The sequence below is a fragment of the Erythrolamprus reginae genome, chromosome 3 (genome assembly GCF_031021105.1).
Source record: "Erythrolamprus reginae isolate rEryReg1 chromosome 3, rEryReg1.hap1, whole genome shotgun sequence".
NCBI classification, from domain to species: Eukaryota; Metazoa; Chordata; class Lepidosauria; order Squamata; family Dipsadidae; genus Erythrolamprus; species Erythrolamprus reginae.
In genome coordinates, this window is record NC_091952.1 from 44,783,300 (window position 1) to 44,806,594 (window position 23,295).

General features: G+C 42.6%; 1 protein-coding gene across 3 annotated transcripts; it reads right to left on the minus strand.

Annotated features, from left to right (window-relative positions):
• Positions 1-127: 127 nt before the first annotated feature.
• Positions 128-22,177, minus strand: B4GALT2 (beta-1,4-galactosyltransferase 2). Of its 3 annotated transcripts, XM_070745031.1 has the most exons (8): positions 21,828-21,911; positions 11,320-11,696; positions 7,186-7,421; positions 5,534-5,724; positions 4,249-4,371; positions 2,943-3,047; positions 2,499-2,552; positions 128-1,584 (listed from the first exon to the last, which is right to left on the minus strand). In XM_070745031.1, exons 2-7 carry the CDS (start codon positions 11,627-11,629, stop codon positions 2,531-2,533), a joined length of 987 nt encoding a protein of 328 aa, XP_070601132.1. In that variant the 5' UTR covers positions 11,630-11,696; positions 21,828-21,911; the 3' UTR covers positions 128-1,584; positions 2,499-2,530. The 3 variants fall into 3 exon arrangements, with proteins under 3 accessions (XP_070601132.1, XP_070601131.1, XP_070601134.1); XM_070745030.1 differs by lacking the exon at positions 2,499-2,552 and having other exon boundaries at positions 21,828-22,177; XM_070745033.1 differs by lacking the exons at positions 2,499-2,552; positions 21,828-21,911 and having other exon boundaries at positions 7,186-7,396; positions 11,320-11,381.
• Positions 22,178-23,295: the final 1,118 nt, after the last annotated feature.

Here is a 23,295-nt window from a genome sequence, read left to right on the forward strand (position 1 = left end):
TCAGCCAGTGTCATCAGAGGCTGAGAATTCTGAAGTCCTGGTGTGACTGGAGAACACTAGGCGAATAAAGAAAATACTGTGGGCCGCCCCAGCCCAGCAACACCTACAGAATTCTAGACACAAGGAGTTTCCAAGTTTCGAAACTTTACTGAATACAAAAGTCTGATCGTAGTGACCAGTGTTGCATTCACCGTAGGCTTGAAAAGGGATCAAAACATTCAAATGTACAAAAGTCACCAACACCCGGGCTATTTGATATGCTGGTGCCTGGCTTCCAGCCTGGCCCAGTTGGTCACCCCAAAGTGGACCGGTGCAGGTGGTTCTACTTGCCAGGCACCATAACCAGAATGAAGAAACACCAGCAGCTTCCTAGCTCCAAGTACTAGGTGTAGGACTGCTACCAAGATACCATCAGGGCTGAGGGTACTTTGATGATGAAATAATAATAATAACAATGAGTGGTTAAAGGGCAGGATGCCTGGCAGACACTGTAAGGGCTGCTAGAATTGGAAGTTGGGATGGGAGTGGATGAAGGGAAAAACAGGCTGAAATCTACCTTCAGGTTATTCCGTTCTAGAACAATGGCTATAGGTTCTGCGTGCTTATGAAAGTGAGGAGCAAGCCCACTTTAGGGTAGGTCAAACCATCAACCCATCTATCCACCCTACTCAAAGGTACAACCTCGCTACCCATCCAATCTGCTCCACGGAAAGGAAGAAGAGAAATCACAGCTAAGAAGAAAAGTCCTGTTGTACCATGCCAGACAGGCTACACATACATTAACCCAGGAAGCACTCAAGTATTCTAATGAGGATTTGTATAAAACACCCCTGTGTACTGGAGTCAGGAACAAAAAAAAGCATCCAGGATCCAGCAGGGGGCAGCACCAAGCCATGAATGGAGGTGGGCAGTGGGCCAGACCCATTAGAGCTTTTACTGGCGGTGGAGCTCTCCTCAATTGTGAACCATCTCTACACCTTGGTAGCTGGCAGTCACTGTGAGACCAGACGGTGCCTGGAAGAAAGGCTCAAAAGGCAGTAGTCCTCCAGTCTGCGGGAAGAAGCGAAGAGCAGCCGGCCCTGCCCTTGGAATCTTCCTTGCAAAAGGTTCAAGGAGAGGATGGACTCCGCCAGAGACAAAGGGAAGGTCAAGGCCTTAGACAAGGCTTCTCTGCTCTCAGGGCCTTCCTCGGCGATTGGAGCTTGGCCCAAAATTGAAACACCGGACTAAGCAAGTGACACACATTCATCCTCCAATCGGAAGGGCATTCTGTGGAGAACTGACTGGTGTTAAGGAGCCGGTCTTCAGCCAAAGGCCTTCCCCCCCTTTTTCCCACGAAGGAGGCAGGCAGGACACCCAAGTCAGGGCACAGTCCTCTGAGCCAGTCAGGGCTGAGATCCACGTGGGGCCCTGGGCAGGGCCAAGCAGCAGAGTCAACCCCGAGGAGGGCGTGGCGGTGGTCGGCCAATATCTACAGTTACGTTGGTGTACATGGGACGGCGAAACTTCTCCACGAGGCGGTACTGCAGCGAACCAATACCGTCGCGTTTCATGGTCACCTTGGTATTCTGGATTTTGGTGAACCTGTCACAAGAACAAAAGAAGAACCTCATATTTCACCTATATTTTATTACAGTTCACTTTGGCACAGGCTACAACAACAACAACCCCTCAAATGAATGGAACAAGAGATTAAATAGAACATGACATCATTTGGTGGGATTCTGATCAGCATAACATTATGTAAATTAATGAATGATGCAGTAGTCTCTGTAGTTCCCACCATAATGCATTTGTTATTCCATCAGTTCTATATAGGGCTGCCAAAGCTAAATTATATCATCTGAAGGCATGGGGATAGAGTCGCTACCCAAAACTCTCCATGAAGCCCACAACATTCAGGAAGAATGTTATACAAGAAACGTCCTCAAATTACATACCCTGATTGGAATTAAAAACAAAATAGTTGGCAAGAGAACAGTGAAAACTAATTATATTTAAAAATTAAGGTTGACAGGAATTCAATCCTGCCTCATTTACCGGATAAACAAAGAGAAACCTATGTAAATCAATATCAAATATATACCACGCTAGTTATCCCACCTTATCTCTATTCTCTACATCAGTGGTCCCCAACCTTTCTTGGGCCGACAGCAGCGATGGTGTGATGGGAGGCGGATGGTTTTACACATGCAATCTAATCTCATAGATGCTCAAATGAAGCTTCATGTATTTGCCTAGCACTTGCACAAACTGGTTTCCAACGAGCCAGGCTGGGGACCCCTGCTCTATATAATAAATGCTAAGGCAGTCAGTTCAAATATTTCTGTCCTTTCCTGCACCAGTAGACCATCGTTTTCATCTAATTATTGATACATGTACATATATGTAGGCGTGAGAGGGAAATGAGAGTAGAATGGGAGAGAGAATAAAATTCCCCTCACAGACATGTTACAGCAGGGAAGTACAATCTAAGACTCAAGGATATAACTTCATACCTCCTTCCAAAGTTTTCAGCAAATTCTATTTTTCAATGTTGATAGAAGGGGGAACTATTAAATATAAGAGGGTTAAATATTGGTTGTATTTATTTAATTGTTTAATCAAATTCCTTTCCCTTTTCCCACCCACTTTTTTTTATCTTAAGTCTCCTTAATTTTTAAATTGTGGCTTCGAATTTCTTTTCAAAGGCTATGGCCTTTATCCTCTTCTCACAAAATAGTCTGTACTCCTATGCTACAAGGAGAAACATAAAAATGTGTATGGCATATAATTACTTCCCTTTGATAAAGAGAAGATCATTGAAAGATTAGTCTCACAACTTTCCAATAGATGTCTGGAAGGTTACTTTGGCAACAAAAGATTGATTTTCAGTCCGTGGATTGAGGGTATGATGAAAGTTATGAGGTTTAGATAGAAAGTTAACACAGATGCATTCTTACCGTTGGGGATTTGGTTCATTGTGCCGATCACGCTCATGCTTAATCATGCGATAGCGCCCAATACGAGCGTCAGGACGTGATACTTTCATGCCGTTAAGCGAGATCCTGGGCAAAGAACAGTATAGGACAGAGGTTAGCAAAACAGTGAGTTTCAAACAAGCCTTTAAAATAATGCAATCATTTAACAATAATTCTGTTCTTCCTCACCACATGCCTGGCTTTCACGAATTGATCAAGAATAAAAATGCAATTGAAAAAAAATCCATATATATAACTGCATAACCATCCTATCTGTTGTGGTTGGCTCTGGGCCAGCTCCTGCTCCAAGGACTGTGAGGGTTGATGTGGGAGAATCCTCCCATTGTCAGAGGCCAGTTTTACTGCCGACTGCTTGCGACAGCGAAGCGTCTGTAGCAGATAGTGAAAGTGAAGTGGGATCCACAGAGGAGAGAATTACAGGCAGCCCATTAGATAGTCGCCCCGTGAGTGATTCATCATCATTATCATCATTGGATTCGGAAGGGGAGACATTCATAGATGTGCGCAGACATAGGGCAATGTCAAGGAAAGAGCAACTGCGGAAATACCATAGGAAATAAGGGAGATCACATGTGGCTGGGAGTAAATAGGCTAATGGGGCTGCTGTTAAATTGCCAGTGTTCTTGCATCTGGGCGTGGAAGTTTATCCGTTCAGTGAAGGAGAGGAGTGTGCTTTGCATCAGGATTCTACAAGGACTCTTTGAACTGTTTCCAGGACTTTTGAACTAAATCATAGTTAGGTTTGTGACTTGAGAACTCTTGAAGGGGGTTGGCTGTGACGTCTTTACAGCTGCCTTTTATCTGCTTTGTGTTTGTTTACTGTTTTTCACAGCATTCAAGGCTGTTGCTTTGAAGGAGAGCACTTTGACTGACTAAAAGTGTGTTTGGCTCATATTTTCCTTTTGATAAAACAGTGTTATTGACTGCACAACTCTGTGTGTCTGAATTTCTACTTTTGAACTTAATTGGGGGCTCGTGTCCAGAAGCCCGGCAGAACACTATCCAGCAAAAGAAATCAGCCCAAATAATTCCCTGTACATCAGCTGTCCAGGTGACGCTATATGGAAAAATGGATTACAGAGTTCATGCCACCAACCCACAGAAGAATAAGTGCCGGATGGGCTTTGCCCAGTGTTTCCCAACCTTGGCCACTTGAAGATATCTGGACTTCAACTCCCAGAATTCCTAAGTCAGCATTTGCTGGCTGGGGAATTCTGGGAGTTGAAGTCCAAATATCTTCAAGTTGGGAAACACTGGCTTGGCCTACCTGTTAAATATGTCATCGTCTTCTCCACCCCAGCCCCAATACTCATTAGGGAAACCATTAATCTTCAGAAACTGTGTCTTGCTTAGGCCAGAGACTCCCCCGAAGTAGCCAGAGTATGGCAACCTGTAAGGGACAAGAAAGCGAGATGAGGATCAATCGAACTACAGTAGAAACAAGTTGAGACGCGTAGATTTAGATCAATGATGGTGAAACTTTTTTTTCCTCGGGTGCTAAAAGAGTGTGGGTGCACGCTATCGCACATGCACGAGTGCCTACACTCATAATTCAATGTCTGGGGAGGGCAAAAACAGCTTCCTCCACCTCCCAGAAGCTCTCTGGAGGCTGGAAATGGCCTGTTTTCAAACTTCTAGAGGGCCCAGTAGGCTTATGTTTCACCCTCACCAGGGTCCAAAGGCTTCTCTGGAGCCGAGGGAGGGTAAAACATCCTCCCTCATCCCCCCGGAGGTTCTCTGGAAGCCAAAAACGCCCTCCCAGAGCCTCTGTGTGAGCCAAATATCAGCTGGCTGGTATGCACATGCGTGTTGGAGCTAAGCTAGGGCAACTGCTCACGTGCCAGCAGATACGGCTTCATGTGCCACCTGTAGCACCTGGGCCACAGGTTCACCATCACTGATCTAGATGGTTCAGGGAAAGCCTGTTGAAGATTAAGCCCCTTTTTCTAAACCATAGGTGTGATGCGATCTATGTTACTTATTGTTCCCACAATAGCATGCTCTCTCTAAATGCTGTCCAATTTCTCATCATGTTAATGGGACTCCACAGATTGTATCTGATAAATCCAGATTTATCCATAAATCATATTCTTTTTTTCTTGCTTATTTTCAACTTTCTGGGAACACCTGATAATAAGGCTTACAGTATGAAATTTTCACAAGGCATTTGCAGCCTAAGTTTTTACACCACTAGTATATAGTTTATAATATAGTATATAGTATATATTTTTCAGAAAGGGGTATGGTAAGTGTGCAGTGTGAATGTAAGTTATATCTTATATATGTGCATTTATTAAACAAAAACAAATCCAGATTTGGTTTCTTCCTTTACTCTTGAGGCTAAAAATTTCAAAGCGCCCCGGAAATAACCAACGTGAAAAGTTAAGAATTTCATCTGAATTAAATCCCAAAGTGCTCATTTGAAATGTATTAAGAAACAGATGGGAAGTAATGAGTATGTTATACTATACTGTGCCAATAGCCTAGTGAAATTCCAATGCAAATCAAAGTTTGAGTCCATTTGGCAAGGAGTTCCCAATCCATTTACTCACCGGAAACCAAACTTATCCATGGCAACAGCAAAATGCCGAGGTTGGTCATAACAGTGATAAAGATTCCGGTCATCCATGGGCACAAGATCAACATCACTGAATATGAAGCAGTCATAGCTCTCACTATCTCTTAAGGCTTCCAGGAACCCCACATTCAACAGCTTGGCTCGGTTAAACGTGTCTTCACCAAACTATTTGGAAACATCATGAATGACAGGGTAACCACAAGCAACATGTCCCTATGATAGATACATTATATTTTTGGTCTTAATTACTTTCTGCATTGTAAAGAAATTTATAGTTAATGAATTTCTGTGTGTGATTCTAAATCCTCACCAGTCATCCGATCAGACAACAGCTTTAACCTGGCATTCCATTCTTGACTATAAATAAAACTTTATTTATTTATTTATTTATTTATTTATTTATTTATTTATTTATTTATTTATTCATTCATTCATTTATTCATTCATTTATTGGATTTGTATGCCGCCCCTCTCCATAGACTCGGGGCGGCTAACAACAGTAATAAAAAACATCATGTAAATCCAATACTAAAACCAACTAAAAAACCCTTATTATAAAACTAAACATCCATACAAACAAACATACCATGCATAAATTGCAAAGGCCTAGGGGGAAAGAGTACCTCAATTCCCCCATGCCTGACGGCAGAGGTGGGTTTTAAGGAGCTTACGAAAGGCAAGGAGGGTGGGGGCAATTCTAATCTCTGGGGGGAGTTGGTTCCAGAGGGCCGGGGCCGCCACAGAGAAGGCTTTTCCCCTGGGCCCCGCCAAGCGACATTGTTTTGTTGACGGGACCCGGAGAAGGCCCACTCTGTGGGACCTAACCAGTTGCTGGGATTCGTGCGGCAGAAGGCGGTCTCGTAGATACCCTTATGACCATTATGACCATTCCTAATTCATAGTGTAATACTCTTGCTTTCCCACTATGCTGGAAGTTGTTAACTCATCACTGGGAAAAACCTTCTAGCCCCACTTCCTTGAAGCCACATGTCAGTGAGGGCCGGAAATAATCAGAACCACCCCTTCTTCTTTTTGACATTCATTTTTGGACTTCCCCTCTCTCTCAGCTCCTCCATAAATTGAGGAAATTGCTAGGGTAAATGACTCTTTCCAGAGGTCTAATAAGTGTGTGTTTTTGTGTGCGTGTGTGTAATTAAATCAAAGCTACTATCGTTATACAGATCAGGCAGGAAATTAATTAATTCCACTTTATCGTAACAAAATGTTGAAACATTTTTGAATGTTTTGAAACATTCAAAACATTGAATTCATTCAAAGTTTCATTCTTTTGAAGCTGTACTCTTCTTACTCATTCATTTTGCAACTCCACAAACTAAGGAGAATCTCTTTTAAACCTCTTGCACTGCCCGTATTCCTGCTGCAAGCTAAGCTACCTATTATGTGACCATTCCCTTGGCTGTATCTCATACTCACACCATTCCAAGGCTGCGAACTGCCAGAGATCAGCAAGTCCTGCTCTGTGGCTGGTTAAGATACAAAGGCTATTTCGATCAAGGCCAAATGTAATCATCAGGTTTCCCCTTCATATGGCACCACTCTATTCTAACTAGCTCACTTATCCCCTCAGACTGCTACAACAGGGCTATATTTTAACCCTGCAATTACCTGATTAATAATGTAGATTCCATAGGACACCTTCTGACGTCGCAGGATTGGATGCAGGTAGTGGAGCCAGTATTTGAGGTGATGCTCGCGGTGGCGGAAAGGTATGAGGATGGCCACTTTCTGTCGAGGCACACAGTCCAGGGGTGAATATTTGCCACCCTCCTGAACATCTGGGTTCTCCCGCTGTACTCGCTCCATGCTCATGGGAGAACTAAATTCAATAAGGAGTCGGCCCACTGAAGGAAGAAGAAGGAAAAGGAGAAGGAGGAGAAGGAGGAGGAGAAGAAGAAGACAGAGAAGGAGGAGAAGGAGGAGGAGGAGAAGAAGAAGATGACGACAGAGAAGGAGAAGAAGAAGACGGAGGAGGAGGAAGAGGAGGAGAAGAAGACAGAGGAAGAGAAGGAGAAGGAGGAGAAGACAGAGAAGGAGATTCTGTTAAAAATGCTTCCACTAGCCAACTCCAGAAGAGCTTAGCCTTCTCAGTATGAACTTGCCACATCTGTTAATCAAGATGAGCGGCTTGAAAATCTCAGAAAGGAACTTAAATCCAAACATATAATGCACCAAGGCATGTAGTTCAAGCATATGCACCATTATTTATTAAAAATGATAGGTTGCAGAATTTGCATCAGTCATGTCTAATTCAAATTGTGTAATTTGTGTGATGATGTCACGATGCGTACAATGCTACTTGATGTGCGTATACATTCTGCAAACTTCCCTTATGCATAATTGGGGCATACAGTTGACCCACTTGGCCAAATACGCCTTGGTAGTTATACTTTTATCTAGGTGACCCAACTGCAAGCTTCCCAATATAGGGCGCGTCAAATTTTTCAGCTTTCAATTTCCAACCATTAGGGGTGCCCAAAAGTTGTGACGTGCCTTGGGGATTGTAAAGATATTTTGGTTACTTTAATATAACTTCAATGTGTTTGGTAAATAACTACAAAAATATCATAACTTGTAAACATTTTTTTGTTTTATTTAGCAACGACCCACAGCTGCCCTGTAAACTGGGCAGGTTTATCACTGAAAGCAGCAATAGGCATGAACAAATACCATTGCTTCTCTCTAGATCAACGGTTCTCAACCTGTGGGTCGTGACTCGTGACCATGTATTTTTGAGCAGAGGATCAGCAGCCACTGTCACAGTACTTTTGCAATCTGCACAGTTGCTAAAAAATGTTAGTACTGTGTACAAAACAGTTGGGTTTGCAATATATAAACAAGCTAACAATGAATGTTTGTTTGTATTGAAGTATTATAGCTTTAAGAGGTAGTGTTGCAAGTTGCTATAAGAGGGAGCCAGAAAGCATGATTCTCTGTCTCTGTCTCTCTCTCTCTGCTGTCTTTTCTGCTGATTAACTGTGACTGTTGTAGTAAGCTCTGGGGTTCTATGATAGTTTGATGTATTTTGTAAGCTGTAATGTATGTCTGATATGTAGGACAAAGACAGGCTCGTAATATTATTATTGTAGTGAGAGATATTGACTGAAGGGGCGTGCATAAGTGCACCAGTGTGCCTTCCGTCCCCTGTCCAATTGTCTCTCCTTATCTCATTTATCTTTTCTTCCTTTCAAATATGTTCACCTATACTTTTATATCTTTTCTTCTATTCTTTTCTTTACTTATATTTGAATGTGTATGACCAAACGGTTTAACTTGACCGTGCTATTTCTAAAAAGTAAACACTAATTGAACTTTAATGTATCTGTTTTTGTATGACTGAATAATTACACTTATCTCCTGGATATATGCTGGAATCCTATGTTTTCCCCTGTGCATGTCCTTGATAATTCAAGGGTTCTGCGCACTCCTTAACAAAACATTTCCTTAATTATTTGCAATCTGTACACAGAGATCCCTAGAGCACACACTAGAAAACACCTGAGTTTTAGCATCAAAGTTACAACTGGTCTACTGAATTGTAATTACAGTGATCCCCCGATCATTGCGAGGGTTCCGTTCCAGGACCCCTCGCAATGATCGGTTTTGCGCGAAGTAGCGCTGCGGAAGTAAAAACACCATCTGCGCATGCGCAGATGGTGTTTTTACTTCCGCCGCAGCAGCGAGGAGCCGAAGATTGGGGTTTCCCCGCCGCCCACGCAAACTCCTCGCTGCTGCCGCGCCTGCCGCTCGCCCGCCCTTCGCCCGGCCACCCGCCCTTCGCTCGCTGCTCGCCCGGCCACCCGGGTTCGTTTGGCTTCGGGACATGCCGGCGGCGACGTTTTAAAACAGCCGCGCGGCTTCCCAACCAACTGAGTCCCAAAGTTCGCCTTTGACTTCGGGACTCAGTTGGGAAGCCGCGCGGCTGTTTTAAAACGTCGCCGCCGGCATGTCCCGAAGCCAAACGAACCCGGGTGGCCGGGCGAGCAGCGAGCGAACGGCAGGTGGCCGGGCGAGCGGCGGGCGAGCCGGGCGAAGGGCGGGCGAAGGGCGGGTGGCCGGGCGAAGGGCGGGCGAGCGGGTGCTGGGGGGGCTTCGCCCTCCCGCCAGCAAGAGGGGGAAGACCCAGGGAAACCGCCCAGCAGCTGATCTGCCCGGCGCCATCTACGCATGCGTGCCCATAGAAAAAAAGGGCGCGCATGCGCAGATGGTGTTTTTACTTCCGGGTTCAAAAATCGCCATATAGCCGTTTCGCAATGATCAGGATCGCAATACCCGGGGGATCACTGTATCTGGTATTTGGATGACCTTGAGTCCTATTTGAAAATACGGCAAGCGCTTGGAAGAAAAGACCCACTAAGACAACTCTGCCCTTGCTGTCTGCTTTGAGTTCCTAGAAGGATGGGGAGAAGATTGCAAACCCTGCAATGAGAAAGATTATGTTCAAGAGCAAAAGCATCTAAAAGACAACTCAGATGAAATTAATTCAGTTTTACCACCACCTTGTACATTTTTAATATACTTTGGCAAAGACTGAAGCAAATAAAATTTTATGGAAGGGGGACAGCCAGAAAATGTAGGCAGGCAAGAATTTAGAGCTATGCTAAAATGGGGAACAAAAGGGTGCCCAAGGTAAAAATGAAATAATTATGTCAGTGTTTCCCAAGCTTGGCAACTTGAAGATATTTGGATTTCAACTCCCAGAATTCCCCAGCCAGCATTCGCTGGCTGGGGAATTCTGGGAGTTGAAGTCCAAATATCTTCAAGTTGCCAAGGTTGGGAAACACTGCATTATGTGATCACTGCTTGGTTTCACTCACATATTTTCCATTGCATCCTAATAACAGGATTGGATTATTTATCCAATTCCATTTGCAACACTGTACAGATTCTGTTTTATAGTTCCCTTCCTGCATCTGAAGTCAAGTATCACTTTTCAGCAAGAAGGGAGGCTGAGATTCAAGAAAAACACGGATAAGCAGAAAAATCAGTGATGGACTCCTATGGGCACGGTCAGGTACGCAGAACCGGAAGAAAAATTTTGTTTTTATTTTTCTTTTTTTCCCTTCTGGGCTTTGGGTATGTTTTTATTAGCGCAGTAAATGAGGTTGAATGTGTATAATTTTAGAAGAGCTGTGAGTGTGTGTGTATACATATACTTTATATAGTAGATAATGTATATTTTTGTGGGCCTGTGTGTAATATTATTATTATTATTATTATTATTAATATTATTAATTAGATTTGTATGCCGCCCCTCTCTTTTTATTACAACAATAATAAAAACAATATAGTAGTGGAACAAATCTCATATTAAAAACATATAAAACCCTATCATTATATGTATGTACATGTATGGCATGCATACATAGAATTAAATAGTATATTTTGGATGTTCAGTAATAGTAAATAGTAGGAAATTTTATCTCTTTGAGGCAAGGAGAGGCCAGGCACCCTAACTCTAACCCAAACCCTTGACGTGAGTGACATCAAGTTGGCTACCTTTAAGCCAGTCACATGACCTTTAAGCCACCGCACCGGTCACATGATCATCAAGCCACTCCCACCTGGTCACATGGCTGGCAGGTCACACCCACAAAATAAGCCATGCCCACAGTTTGGTAGCAAAAAATTTTGCAGCCTTTCATTGAGAACAATGCTATGCTCAACCTAATGCTGGATCCTCACTTCAGGCTTTCATTCAAGACAAGATACAAACCAGGCAGGGTTCATTTGTAATCTCACCAAGACCAGGCGGCATCTCTGGACAGGGTGGTAAGGGCTTCTCAGTGATGGTGTGGTTGGCCCCGACAGGCTTGACACTTGGAGCCAGGAGCTCAGAGCCCAGTGGCCCAGCCGTGCCGTTGGGCCGAGAGACATTGGCATAGGGCAGTGAGCGGGAAGAGTTGCGTACGTTGAAGCGGCTGAAAAAGTCCAAGCGCTGGGCGTAGACATCGAAATAGAGAATCATGATGATAAGGAAGTGCAGTAAACATAGGAGAAGTACAGCTTTGCAAATCCTCTCGAGGGTCACTCCCACCAACAATCTGCTCATCTTCTGGACACAGGCTGTTCAGCATCAGGAGAGCACAGCATCGGCAACTCAGGTCCAAACACCAAGCCTGTTGGGGAAGAGAAAAAGAAGTGAGGAAGTGTTCTGTCGAGCTGTCTAGTAGACTTCTCCCAAAAATTCACAGGTACAAATTTCAGACACACACACGTTTGAAAATTCAAAACAATGTTCTTTATAATGAAAAGTCACTTAACCTAAGCCCTCTTTTGGTATAGCAAAGAGCACTCGTCTCCAAACAAACTGGTAATTTGTACAAGTCCCTTATCAGTTCTGTGATACTTAGCTTGCAGCTGTGAGGCAATTCACAGTCCTTCTTCTTTCACAAAGTGAAACACACTTTGCTCTGGTTTAGTTTCAAAGCGGGGGGAAATCAGCACACAAAAGGTCAAAGTCAGTAAAGCAGTCACGAAACCCAACCACAGGTGGCCTCATTTTCTTTGATAATAATCTCTCAGTTGTTGTTGCCTATGCATCGCTCTCTGCATGCGTGGCTGTATCATTAACTCTTGTTCTGAATCCAAGGAGGAGCTAGATAATTGATCTCCTTCTGAGCTGTCTGCCACACTCCCCTCCTCCCTGTCACTCATGTCTTCTTGGTCAGAGGAGCCTTCAGCAGCAGATTCCATGGGGCGGGGGGCAAAACAGGCCTGCAGCATGTGGATGTCTCCCCCACATCCACAGTTCTTGGGGCAGGGGCTGGGCCAGAGCTAACCACAACAGGAAGGAAACCTTTTTCCGCCAACCACATAAGACGTCTTTTTAAAAAATGTCTGATAACATTCTCTCGCCCAACCATTATGAATGCATTATTAATCTCAAAAGCTAGCAGTCCACTCGGGTCTTGCAGAAGGACTATGCATGCTTATGCTAAGCGTCTTTGGTTCTAAACTACCCTGATAAGCTCTTCCAATTTACTGGACATCTACTTCTACAGACAATAAGTGGAGTTGAGCAGAAACAAGCCCAGCTGAAAGTGAAGAAAATAAAAGGCTAAAGGATTGGATTTTAGCTAGAATAGGAGTCTCCAACCTTGGCAACTTTAAGCCTGGTGGACTTCAACTCCAAGAATTCCCCAGCCAGCAAAGCTGGGAGTTGAAGTTCTCCATGCTTAAAGTTGCCAAGGTTGGAGACTCCTGAGCTAGAAGACATATCCAAAGAGTCATTAGTAAAATAAAAGGTAGTTTCCCACTTATCACAATTATCTCAATTATGCTCTACTTAATAGCATACGTGCAAGAGGGAGAGGTCTATTATGAGCACAGAAAAGGACAAGCTTAAGAATCCCCCAGAGGAAATACAGAAATATGGATACTGTATGTGTGGCTCTTTCTCAGAAAGTAGAATTTTCCTGCCTCTCCAGTGACAATTAAGATAAAAGTTACATTCATTTCCTACCACTTCATAGCTTCCATAATAAACCCTCCAAACCCTTTTCTTTTTTGGTCTATGAAAGAACCCTTTGCACTTTCAAAAGTCTGAATCACACAAAAATGTATAGAAGACAACCCAAAGCAGTCAACCGTTGTTGCTATTCTTCAGCAACAAAAAAAAGTATCTATAGCATTTGGATTTGGAAGGAAACAATTTGCAACTGGAGTCTGATTTAAGAGGAGCTGTTCCATTCTTATTGTCTAGATTTCAATGTCCTGAGCTGCAAATCTTTAATTTTTTACAGATAAAGAAAAAAAGCAGAGGATAAACTGAAACTGAGGCACAATTGAAGATGCCTGAATACACACACACACACACACACACACACAAAATTTATCTCTCATATCTTATTATTACATTTTCTTTTCTCTTTCATTTAGTTCACAAGATAATTGTAAAAAAGCAGAGAGAAGGAACATAAAATACAGGCTTCATTCCTCAGCTATGAGTCGGAGATGCTTCTTGTATTGATTGCTACTGTTGCTCAATTTTCAATTCTTATTCAATTTATTTGATAGAGTTTTATGTACCAATCTAATTTAAAAATGAATAAATAAGGGGTAGGTGGGCCAAGTATCACTTTCTAAATAATGCATTTCTCTGTCCCTCTTTGTCTTCTGATTATAATAGGAGGCACGAAGCAGGTCTGCTTATTCAGAGATTAAGAAAGAAGTTTCCGTAACAGTAGAGTGCATTCAATAACAACATTCTAGTGAAGTTTCACTGGATTTACAATTATAGTGGAAAAAAGAATGGAATTCTAAAATATAACCCCACTCATACTGATTTGACACCACTTGAGGCAAAATAAAACAGCCTCTAATTTCAAGCAAAGCATACGGTTAAGTTAAACCAAATGGCTGCCTTGTGTGCCAAGCAAATGCTCAGCCTCCAGTGTTAAAAGCTCTACAACACTCTTTCCCCACTTTTTTTTTTGAGTTTATTCTGTGGGAATAAGAGCAGAAAACATCTCCTACAACCAAGCAGGAGGACCATATGGTTGAGGTCTCACTAGCACCAACCCCCAACATTTTTCCCTTAGACTTTCCACGGTTGACTTCTCCAGATTCCTTAGAGGTCAGTAAGGGGCGAGCATAAGTGCACTAGTGTGCCTTCCGTCCCCTGTCCAATTGTCTCTCCTATTATTTTATACAGTGATACCTTGTCTTACAAACTTAATTGGTTCTGGGACGAGGTTCTTAAGGTGAAAAGTTTGTAAGACGAAACAATGTTTCCCATAGGAATCAATGGAAAAGCGATTAATGCGTGCAAGCCCAAAATTCACCTCTTTTGCCAGCCGAAGCGCCAGTTTTTGCGCTGCTGGGATTCCCCTGAGGCTCCCCTCCATGGACTTCTGTGTTTTTGCAATGCTGCAGGGAAATCCCAGCAGGGGAATCCCAGCATTGCAAAAAAGAGCACTTCGCTGGCAAGGGAAGTCTGGAGGTGGGGTTTCCCAGCAAAGGGAGCATCAGTGAAATCGCAGCATCACAAAAACACCGAAGTCCTCAAAACCCCACCTCCGGACCTCTGTGTTTTTGCAATGCTGCGATTTCGCTGAGGCTCCCCTCGCTGGGAAACCCCACTTCTGGACTTCCATTGCCAGCAAAGTGCCCATTTTTGCGCTGCTGGATTCCTCTGCTGGGATTTCCCTGCAGCATGACAAAAACATGGAAGTCCAGAGCTGGGGTTTCCCATGGAGGGGTGCCTCAGGGGAATCCCAGCAGCGCAAAAACAGATGCTTCGCTGGCAACGGAAGTCCAGAGGCGGGGCATCCCAGTGACGGCAGTGGGTTTGTAAGGTGAAAATAGTTTGTAAGAAGAGGCAAATAAATCTTAAACCCTGGGTTTGTATCTCGAAAAGTTTGTATGACGAGGCGTTTGTAAGACGAGGTATCACTGTATATCTTTTCTCCCATCCATATATCCTTCCTCTACTCTTCATTGATGTATTCTATTCTCATATCTCTTCTTCTATCCCTTCCCTGATATTTACTACTACACATTTTTATTCTCTTTAACTTTCAATTTGTATTGGACAAAATAAATAAGTAAGTAAGCAAGTAAATAAGTAAATAAATAAGTAAACAAACAAACAAACAAATAAATAAATTTTCATCTTCAAAGGAAATAAGATTCTCAAAGTGGTTGGGAACGAACTTCTAACAGGGAACAGACAATCAAGCGCAGAGAGGAATAAAGGAGTACAATTAAAAGGCTACGTCAAAATCACACAGGATAAAAAAGCGGAGAAACAACATGTTATTGTTAAAAGCAACAAACAGCAGCTAATGGACTGACTGGGGGGGGGAGAAAGCGAGAGATAAAACGAAGAAGAGAAAGTTGGAAGTGGACAAATTGATTGGTTTCAGAAAAACAGAATATTTCTTTTGCCCCTGAACACCAGGAGCGGAGGTGAGAAGAGAGCCCAGCTGTTGGGGATCCTGTCAGCAAGAGGCCAAGGCTGGCTGAGGAAGAAGCAGGAGGGGACCAAGAGACAGCACTGCAGCAGCTGTGATGTGAAGCTCACCCTGATGAAGGAATATCATCATTAATTCATGATTATAATAATATCCACCCTCACCAAATGCAAGAGCATCAGCCTCACTCTTAACATCCAGAAAGCTTTTCAAAATGGGGCTTTCAAAAGATCCATTTAGAATGAAGTTGAGGATGAGAAGTATGCCCGAGTTGAGATGAATCTGGCTGTTTGGTGTCAGGTTATATATTATTAACACATTAAATCTAAATTGACAGCATTATTATTATTATTATTATTATTATTATTATTATTATTATTAGATTAGATTTATTGGATTTATATGCTGCCCCTCTCCATTATTATTATTATTATTATTATTATTATTATTATTATTATTATTATTACTATACTTATTATTATACTTATTATTATTGATATGTAAGTGGATCACAAGCTTCCTAACAGACAGGACGCAGCAGGTGAAGCTAGGAAAAAATCACATCAGATACATGTACAATTAGCACAGGTGCCCCCCAAGGCTGTGTACTCTCGCCTCTTCTCTCTATACACTAATGACTGCATCTCAAATGATCCATCTGTTAAACTACTGAAGTTTGCAGACGATACAACAGTGATCGGACTCATTCGAGACAATGATGAATCCGCATACAGAGGGGAAGTTGAACAACTATCCTTGTGGTGTGACCAGAACACTCTAGAACTGAACACACTCAAAACCGTAGAAATGGTGGTAGACTTTCAGAGAAACCCTTCCTTCCACCTCTCATAATACTAGACAACACAGTATCAACAGTAGAGACCTTCAAATTTCTAGGTTCTATCATATCTCAAGACCTAAAATGGTCACCTAACATCAAAAACATCATCAAAAAAGCACAACAAAGAATGTTCTTTCTGCGCCAGCTCAGAAAACTCAAACTGCCCAAGGACCTGCCTTCCATTGAGGACCTGTACATACTGCACGAGTTAAAAAGAGGACAGGGAAAATATTTACTGACCCCTTAAATCCTGGACATAAACTGTTTCAACTCCTACCCTCAAAACGTCGCTACAGAGCACTGCGCACCAAGAAAACTAGACACAAGAACAGTTTTTCCCCGAATGCCATCACTCTACTAAACAAATAATTCCCTCAACACTGTCAGACTGTTTACTAAATCTGCACTTCTATTCTACTAGTTTTTCTCATCATTCCTATCATCCTTTTCCTCCCTCTTAGGACTGTATGACTGTAACTTGTTGCTTGTATCCTAAGATTTTTATTAATATTGATTGTTTCTTCATTGCTTATTTGACCCCTATGACAATCATTAAGTGTTGTATCACATGATTCTTGACAAATGTATCTTTTTCTTTTATGTACGTTGAGAGCATGTGCACCAAGACAAATTCCTTGTGTGTCCAATTACACTTGGCCAATAAAATTCTATTCTATTCTATTCAATCAAGCAGTATACTTAATTACCACCATTCTACTTCCCGTTTTGCAGTGTTTTTAAAAATATTTCTGAGATATTAGACAGCACTTGTTTTCCTTCTCAAAAAGGGTGAGATTAATTCCCCATTAATTCTTAGGATTTTTACAAAAGATTTTGGCAGTGATTTCTGTCAGCCTTAAAAAAGGTTCCAGAGATCACATTCATAACTAAAAAAAACCAAACCCTGGACATTTATAATCAAAGGACTGACAGAAACTTATCTTATACCTTTGTTATCACAAGTACCTTCCTACCATCACTTCCAGTGTCAGATTCTTTCAGACCCAGACTTAACCAGTCAACCTTCTTACCCACCAATATATCTTACTCAACTAAGAACTATTCAAAAAGCAACCACATCTTGGTGCAATGGAGGATGGGGCGAGAGAAGAGCCTAAGTTTTCAGCTTTTTAATATTAGATACTATTGCCTTAATGTCCATCAATCCAACCACTCTCTTGCACTACATGTGAAAACGGCTGCACTCTAAGGAGGAAGCAGGCCACTGTGAACATCACATCAGCGTCATGACCAAGCAGCTACTGGAAGCTGTTGGACCAATGCTTATCCACAATGCAGACTGAAATCCCCAACTCAAAAGTAGTTGTTCTTCAGTTTGCCAGTTTGCACTTTGTCCCTTCTAGAGGAATACAGTGTTCCCTTGATGTATATATATGTTTGTGTATGTTTATACAGTGTTACCTCAATTTTCGTGGGGGATGCGTTCCAAGACAGCCCGCGAAAGTCGAATTTCCGTGAAGTAGAGATGCGGAAGTAAATATACTATTTTTGGCTATGAAGCCTTCCCGTAACACTTTAAAACCCCTAAATTACAATTTCCCATTCCCTTAGCAACCATTTAGGTTATTACTCACCATGTTTATTTATTAATGTTTATTTTAAAAAATATTTATTAAAGGTGGATGAAAGTTTGGTGATATGACGTTATCAGGCGGGAAAAACCATGGTATAGGGGGGGAAATCGCGAAGTATTTTTAAATTAATATTTTTGAAAAACCGTGATATAGACTTTTGGCGAAGTTCAAACCCGCAAAAATCGAGGGAACACTGTATACGTGTTTCTCAGCCACTAAATGACACCAAGGCAAATTTTACAAAACAAAATTCCTTAAGGAAGCTACTTATACAAACAGGGCCTTTTTAACCTCCACTATTTGATGAAAATCCTCTTAAATTAGTTGAAATAGTTAATAAAAAGAGCATTTAGATGTTTCCTCCTCTGTTTTTATTTTCCTAATTAATTGTGTAATTATATGTTTCAATATTAAAATGAAGCAGCAAAGGCAAGTTGTGAAAAACACAGGACACTGTCTTTGAATGTTTTTTTCCCATTAACAATCCACTAATGGAATTGCACTGTTACTTGACTGCTCCTGGGTTCTGAATAATTTAGCTGGAAACTCAGCTTTCTCTTCTGTACAATGATCAACAGAAGCAAGATAACTAGATGACATGCAGAAATATTCAGGTTAACTATGAAGGCAAAAACCATTATGAGTCAATTATGTTTCTTGAAAACTTGGCGTGTGTACTTCAAGTTATCAAGTTGGGAATGGTACCTTTTGAAAGCAGGTACTGTACTTGTAACAGTAGGAAAACAAACCATTCTACACCAGATGTAAGAATTCACAAGTAGTGCAGAGCTCTCTGATTTTTCAAACACCTGCTTTTCTAGGCTAAAGACCACAGCACTCTTAAGGAAATCTATTCAGATTTGACGGCTCCAGTCCTGCAACTCTTTTTTCCACACCAGCTCTTAAAGGGTACAAAATAATTTGGCTTCGGAGAAACCCAGAATCACGTGGCAACCCAGAGAAAGATAAACTGCTCAGTGCTTAAAGCACATTGATTCAAATTCCAACAGCAAGGCTATCCTACACACAATAGACAACCTGGTAAACAGAGACATGCTGTATGATTCCCCCCCAACCCACTTTCTTCACTCGTAAAAGCCTCTGCTCTTTGTCTTAAAAAACAACAAAAACAGACAAGCTTCTTAGTTTATCCAGGAAATCAGAGGCAGAACCTGGGAATCCGCTGATCATAGTTCCCTCTAAGCTGAGCAGTGAGCAATCGCTCACTTAAAAATCATCATCAACTCAGAGTTTTCCAAACCTGCCCAGAAGCCGAGAGGGAAAGAGTGAAAGGGAAGGAGAGAGAGAGGAAGAGAGAGAAACAGATAGAAAAAAGAGAGGAAGGAAAAGAAAAAGAAAAAGAATGGGAGTAAGGAAGAGAGAAAGAAAATCAAAATCTAGTTTGAAACTAGATCAACTATTTAAGTGTCATTTTGATATTGATAGAGTTGCCCTATTATGAGCTCACTGTTATAGACACACAGTACAGTATTTTATTTTGAAATTCTCTGAGGCAAAACAGGGTGGGTTTTTTATTTGTTTGTTTATTTATTTATTATTTCTGGGCCGCCCAGTCCCGAAGGGACTGCCGCTCAGACACTATACTTTTACACACACACACACACCCAAAATTAGAGGGAACACTGCCTCTGACTATCATCAGGAAAGGGGTCCCAGAAGGAATCCTGCCAGAGAGGACAAAGAAGGAAGGAAAGACGCTTGCCTGATGAGCACCAAAGCCCATCCAGGGGCAACCCAGAGACAACCCCAGCCATCCTTGATTTCAAGAATCAACTTGGGGGCTTGTGCAGAAGCCATCTTGTGGGGAGGCAGATGGGGAGGGGTTAATTCCCCATTAATTCTTAGGATTTTTACAAAAGATTTTGGCAGTGATTTCTGTCAGCCTTAAAAAAAGTTTCCGAGATCACATTCATTAAGTAAAAAAAACCTCTGGATATTTATAAAGAAAGGACTGACAGAAATGTACCTTATACCTTTGGTATGACAAGCACCTTCCTACCATCACTTCCAGTATCAGATTTCTTTAATATCCAGACATAATAATAATAATAATAATAATAATAATAATAATAATAAAAATAATAATAATAAAAAATTAGATTTGTATGCTGCCCCTCTCCGAAGACTCGGGGCGGCTCACAACAGTAATAAAAAGCAGTATAGCAATAGAACAAATTTAATAATAAAAAGATATATAAAATCCCAACAATTAAAAACCAAACAGCACATACATACTAAACATAAAATATAAAAGCCTGGGGGAGATGTCTTAATTCCCTCATGCTTGGCGATATAGGTGGGTCTTGAGTAATTTGCGAAATTTATAATCAAAGGACTGACAGAAACTTATCTTATACCTTTGTATCACAAGCACCTTCCTACCACCACTTCCAGTATCAGATTCTTTCAGACCCAGACTTAATGAAATGCACCCAAGGAAGAAGAGTATCAACTTCAAGGAGTAGTGAAGCATCCGGCATCAATAACCAGTCAACTCTCTTACCCACCAATATACCCTGCTCAAAAAATAAATAAAGGGAACACTTAAACAACAGAATATAACTCCAAGTAAATCAAACTTCTGTGAAATCAAACTGTCCACTTAGGAACCAACACTGAGTGACAATCAATTTCACATGCACATTCAACTTTGTACAGAACAAAATATTCAATGAGAATATTTCATCCATTCAATGAGAATATTTCATCCATTCAATGAGAATATTTCATTCATTCAATGAGAATATTTCATTCATTTCATGGGTTATTTGAGTGTTCCCTTTATTTTTTTTGAGCAGTATATTGCACTCAACTAAGAACTATTCAAAAAGCAACCCTATCTTGATGCAATGGAGGATGGGAAGAGAGAAGAGCCTTCTGTAAGTTTTCACCTTTTCAATTTTAGATGCTGTTGCAACTTGGGGGTTTGTGCAGAAGCCATCTTAGGGGGGAGGCAGGGGGGGGAAATGAGGCTGGTTGGAGGAGGGGCTCAACTCTGAGCATCCTAGAGATAGGCACTTACAAGCACACACACACACTTACAAGATACAACAAGCACACCTTTTCTCACACTCCTTCCCCAAAGCACCCACCCACGTTCTCCGCCTGTCAACATAGAAACATAGAAGATTGACAGCAGAAGAAGACCTCCATCTAGTCTGCCTCTATACTATTTCCTGTATTTCATCTTAGGAAGTACATAAGTGCACCAGAGTGCCTACCATCCCGTCCTATAGTCTCTCCTATATCTTTTCTTCTATCTCTTCTATCCATTATATCTCTTCTATCTCTTGTATCTTTTATCTCTTATATTTTCTGCTATTCTCTCTAGTTATATTTTACTCCTATATTTCTCTTCTATACTCTCTTTGGTACATTCTACTAGTATATATCTTCTGTTATTATTGTGTATTGGACAAAACAAATAAATAAATAAATAAAAAATATAGACCAGTGTTTCCCAACCTTGGCAACTTGCACCCACCCAAACGCTCTACAAGGCACCTACGCATAAATAAAATAAAAATAAAACCAAGTACTCTCACACAGCGACCATTTCGCTCAAGGGAGAAGACTTTAAATTTTTTTTAAAAAAAGACACGGAGGATGGGTGCCAGTTTGGGATGCGCTTCAGAATGGCCAAATTGGAAATCCGGGCCACCGTTCGAGGCCGGGTAGGGAGCGAGGGAGAGACAAGATTAAGAAAGCACATACACCCGCCTCGACGACAACAAAAGGTGCCGGACCCGAAAAAAAAGGGCAAGGAATCCGCCCTCCTCCTCCTCCTCCCCCCGCCGGGATTTCCTCCCTGGATTTTCTTTTCTTCCCCCCTGCAAACAGCGCAGGGGGGAACTCGGCTTCTTCCATCCCGCTCACCGCCTGCTCGTTCCTGGCCGCGCTTCTCCGCTCCTGATGCCGGGCTCTTCTCTCCGGCGCCCGGGCCGGGCGGCTCAGGGGACGGCGCGGCGCTTCCCTTCCCCCGGCCCCAGCCCAGCCCGGCCCGGCCTTCACGCCGAGCGGTTTCTCGGCCGCCGGTGAGGGCGACGACGACCCCCGCTACGCGCCATGGCCGGCCGGCCAGCCAGCGGAGCCGAAGGGCGGGAGAAGAGGACCCGACGGACGGCCGAGACGTGAGTGGCGGGATGGGGCCTGGTTTTGGGGCGCGCCGGCGGCTCCGCCTCTTTTCGCCCGCTCGGCGCCGCCCCTGATGCCAGCCCTTCTGTAGCGAGGCTGCTCTTTTCCGTCGGCCCCATTGAGTTCCTCCGAGACAGGGGAGGGGGGAGAGGAGAGGATGGAGGGGGCTGAGTGAGGCGCCTCTCCGAGAAGTCACGTGAGGGAAGATGGTGGAGCATCTCCGAGGCTGGGTGGGAGTCTGTCCGGGTCCCTTTGAGAGGACCGGAATTCCCGCTCGCACAGGAGCATCGCGCATCGAGCAGGGAAAAGATGTGTGGGAAGACTCCGCACAATTCTGCGCCTCTTACCGTTCTGGTATTCATCCATCTGTCTGTCTGTCTGTCTGTCGGTCTATCTATCTACCTATATCTTTCTGCCTTCCTTCCTTCCTTCCTTCCTTCCTTCCTTCCTTCCTTCCTTCCTTCCTTCCTTCCTTCCTACCTACCTGCCTTTCTTTCTATCTACCTACTTAACTACCTATCTATCTCCATCTATCTATATTTCTGCCTTTCTACCTACCTACCTACCGACCGACCTACCTATCCATCTACCTATCTTTCTACCTTTTTACCTACCTATCTACCTACCTCTTTATCTTTCTACCTACCTACCTGCCTACCTCTCTATCTATCTTTCTATCTACCTACCTATCTTTCTACCTTTCTATCTACCTACCTATCTATCTATATTTCTACCTTTCTATCTATCTATCTATCTATCTATCTATCTATCTATCTATCTATCTATCTATTACCTACCTATCTATCTTTCTACCTTTCTATCTACCTACCTACCTATCTATCTATTACCTACCTATCTTTCTACCTTTCTATCTACCTACCTATCTATGTATCTATCTATCTATCTACCGTGTTTCCCCGAAAGTAAGACAGTGTCTTACTTTCTTTTTATCCCCAAAAGCCCCACTATGTCTTACTTTCGGGGTATGTCTTATATTGGAAAAAAATTGTTGAATTTTTTGTTTTAACCATAAAATTAACATTTAGACGCGGTGACGTATGGAGGGGGGCGGCGCGGAAGTGGGCAGGAGGCGGTGCTCATTAAGATCAGAGGGAGGTGGCAGACGCGGCGACGCATGGAGAGGGACACGGTGCGGACGTGGGCAGGAGGCGGCGCGCAGTTAGATGAGAGGGAGGCGGCAATACCCCCG

Bases quoted from the DNA above. Each gene is read 5' to 3' on its own strand.
- B4GALT2 (XM_070745030.1), bottom strand. From the start codon at position 11,629: ATGAGCAGATTGTTGGTGGGAGTGACCCTCGAGAGGATTTGCAAAGCT. The intron at 5,725-7,185 runs GTAATTGCAGGG...GTTTCCAAATAG, and splicing joins GAATCTACATTATTAATCAG to TTTGGTGAAGACACGTTTAA. The intron at 1,585-2,942 runs GTAAGAATGCAT...TTCTTGTGACAG, and splicing joins AATGAACCAAATCCCCAACG to GTTCACCAAAATCCAGAATA.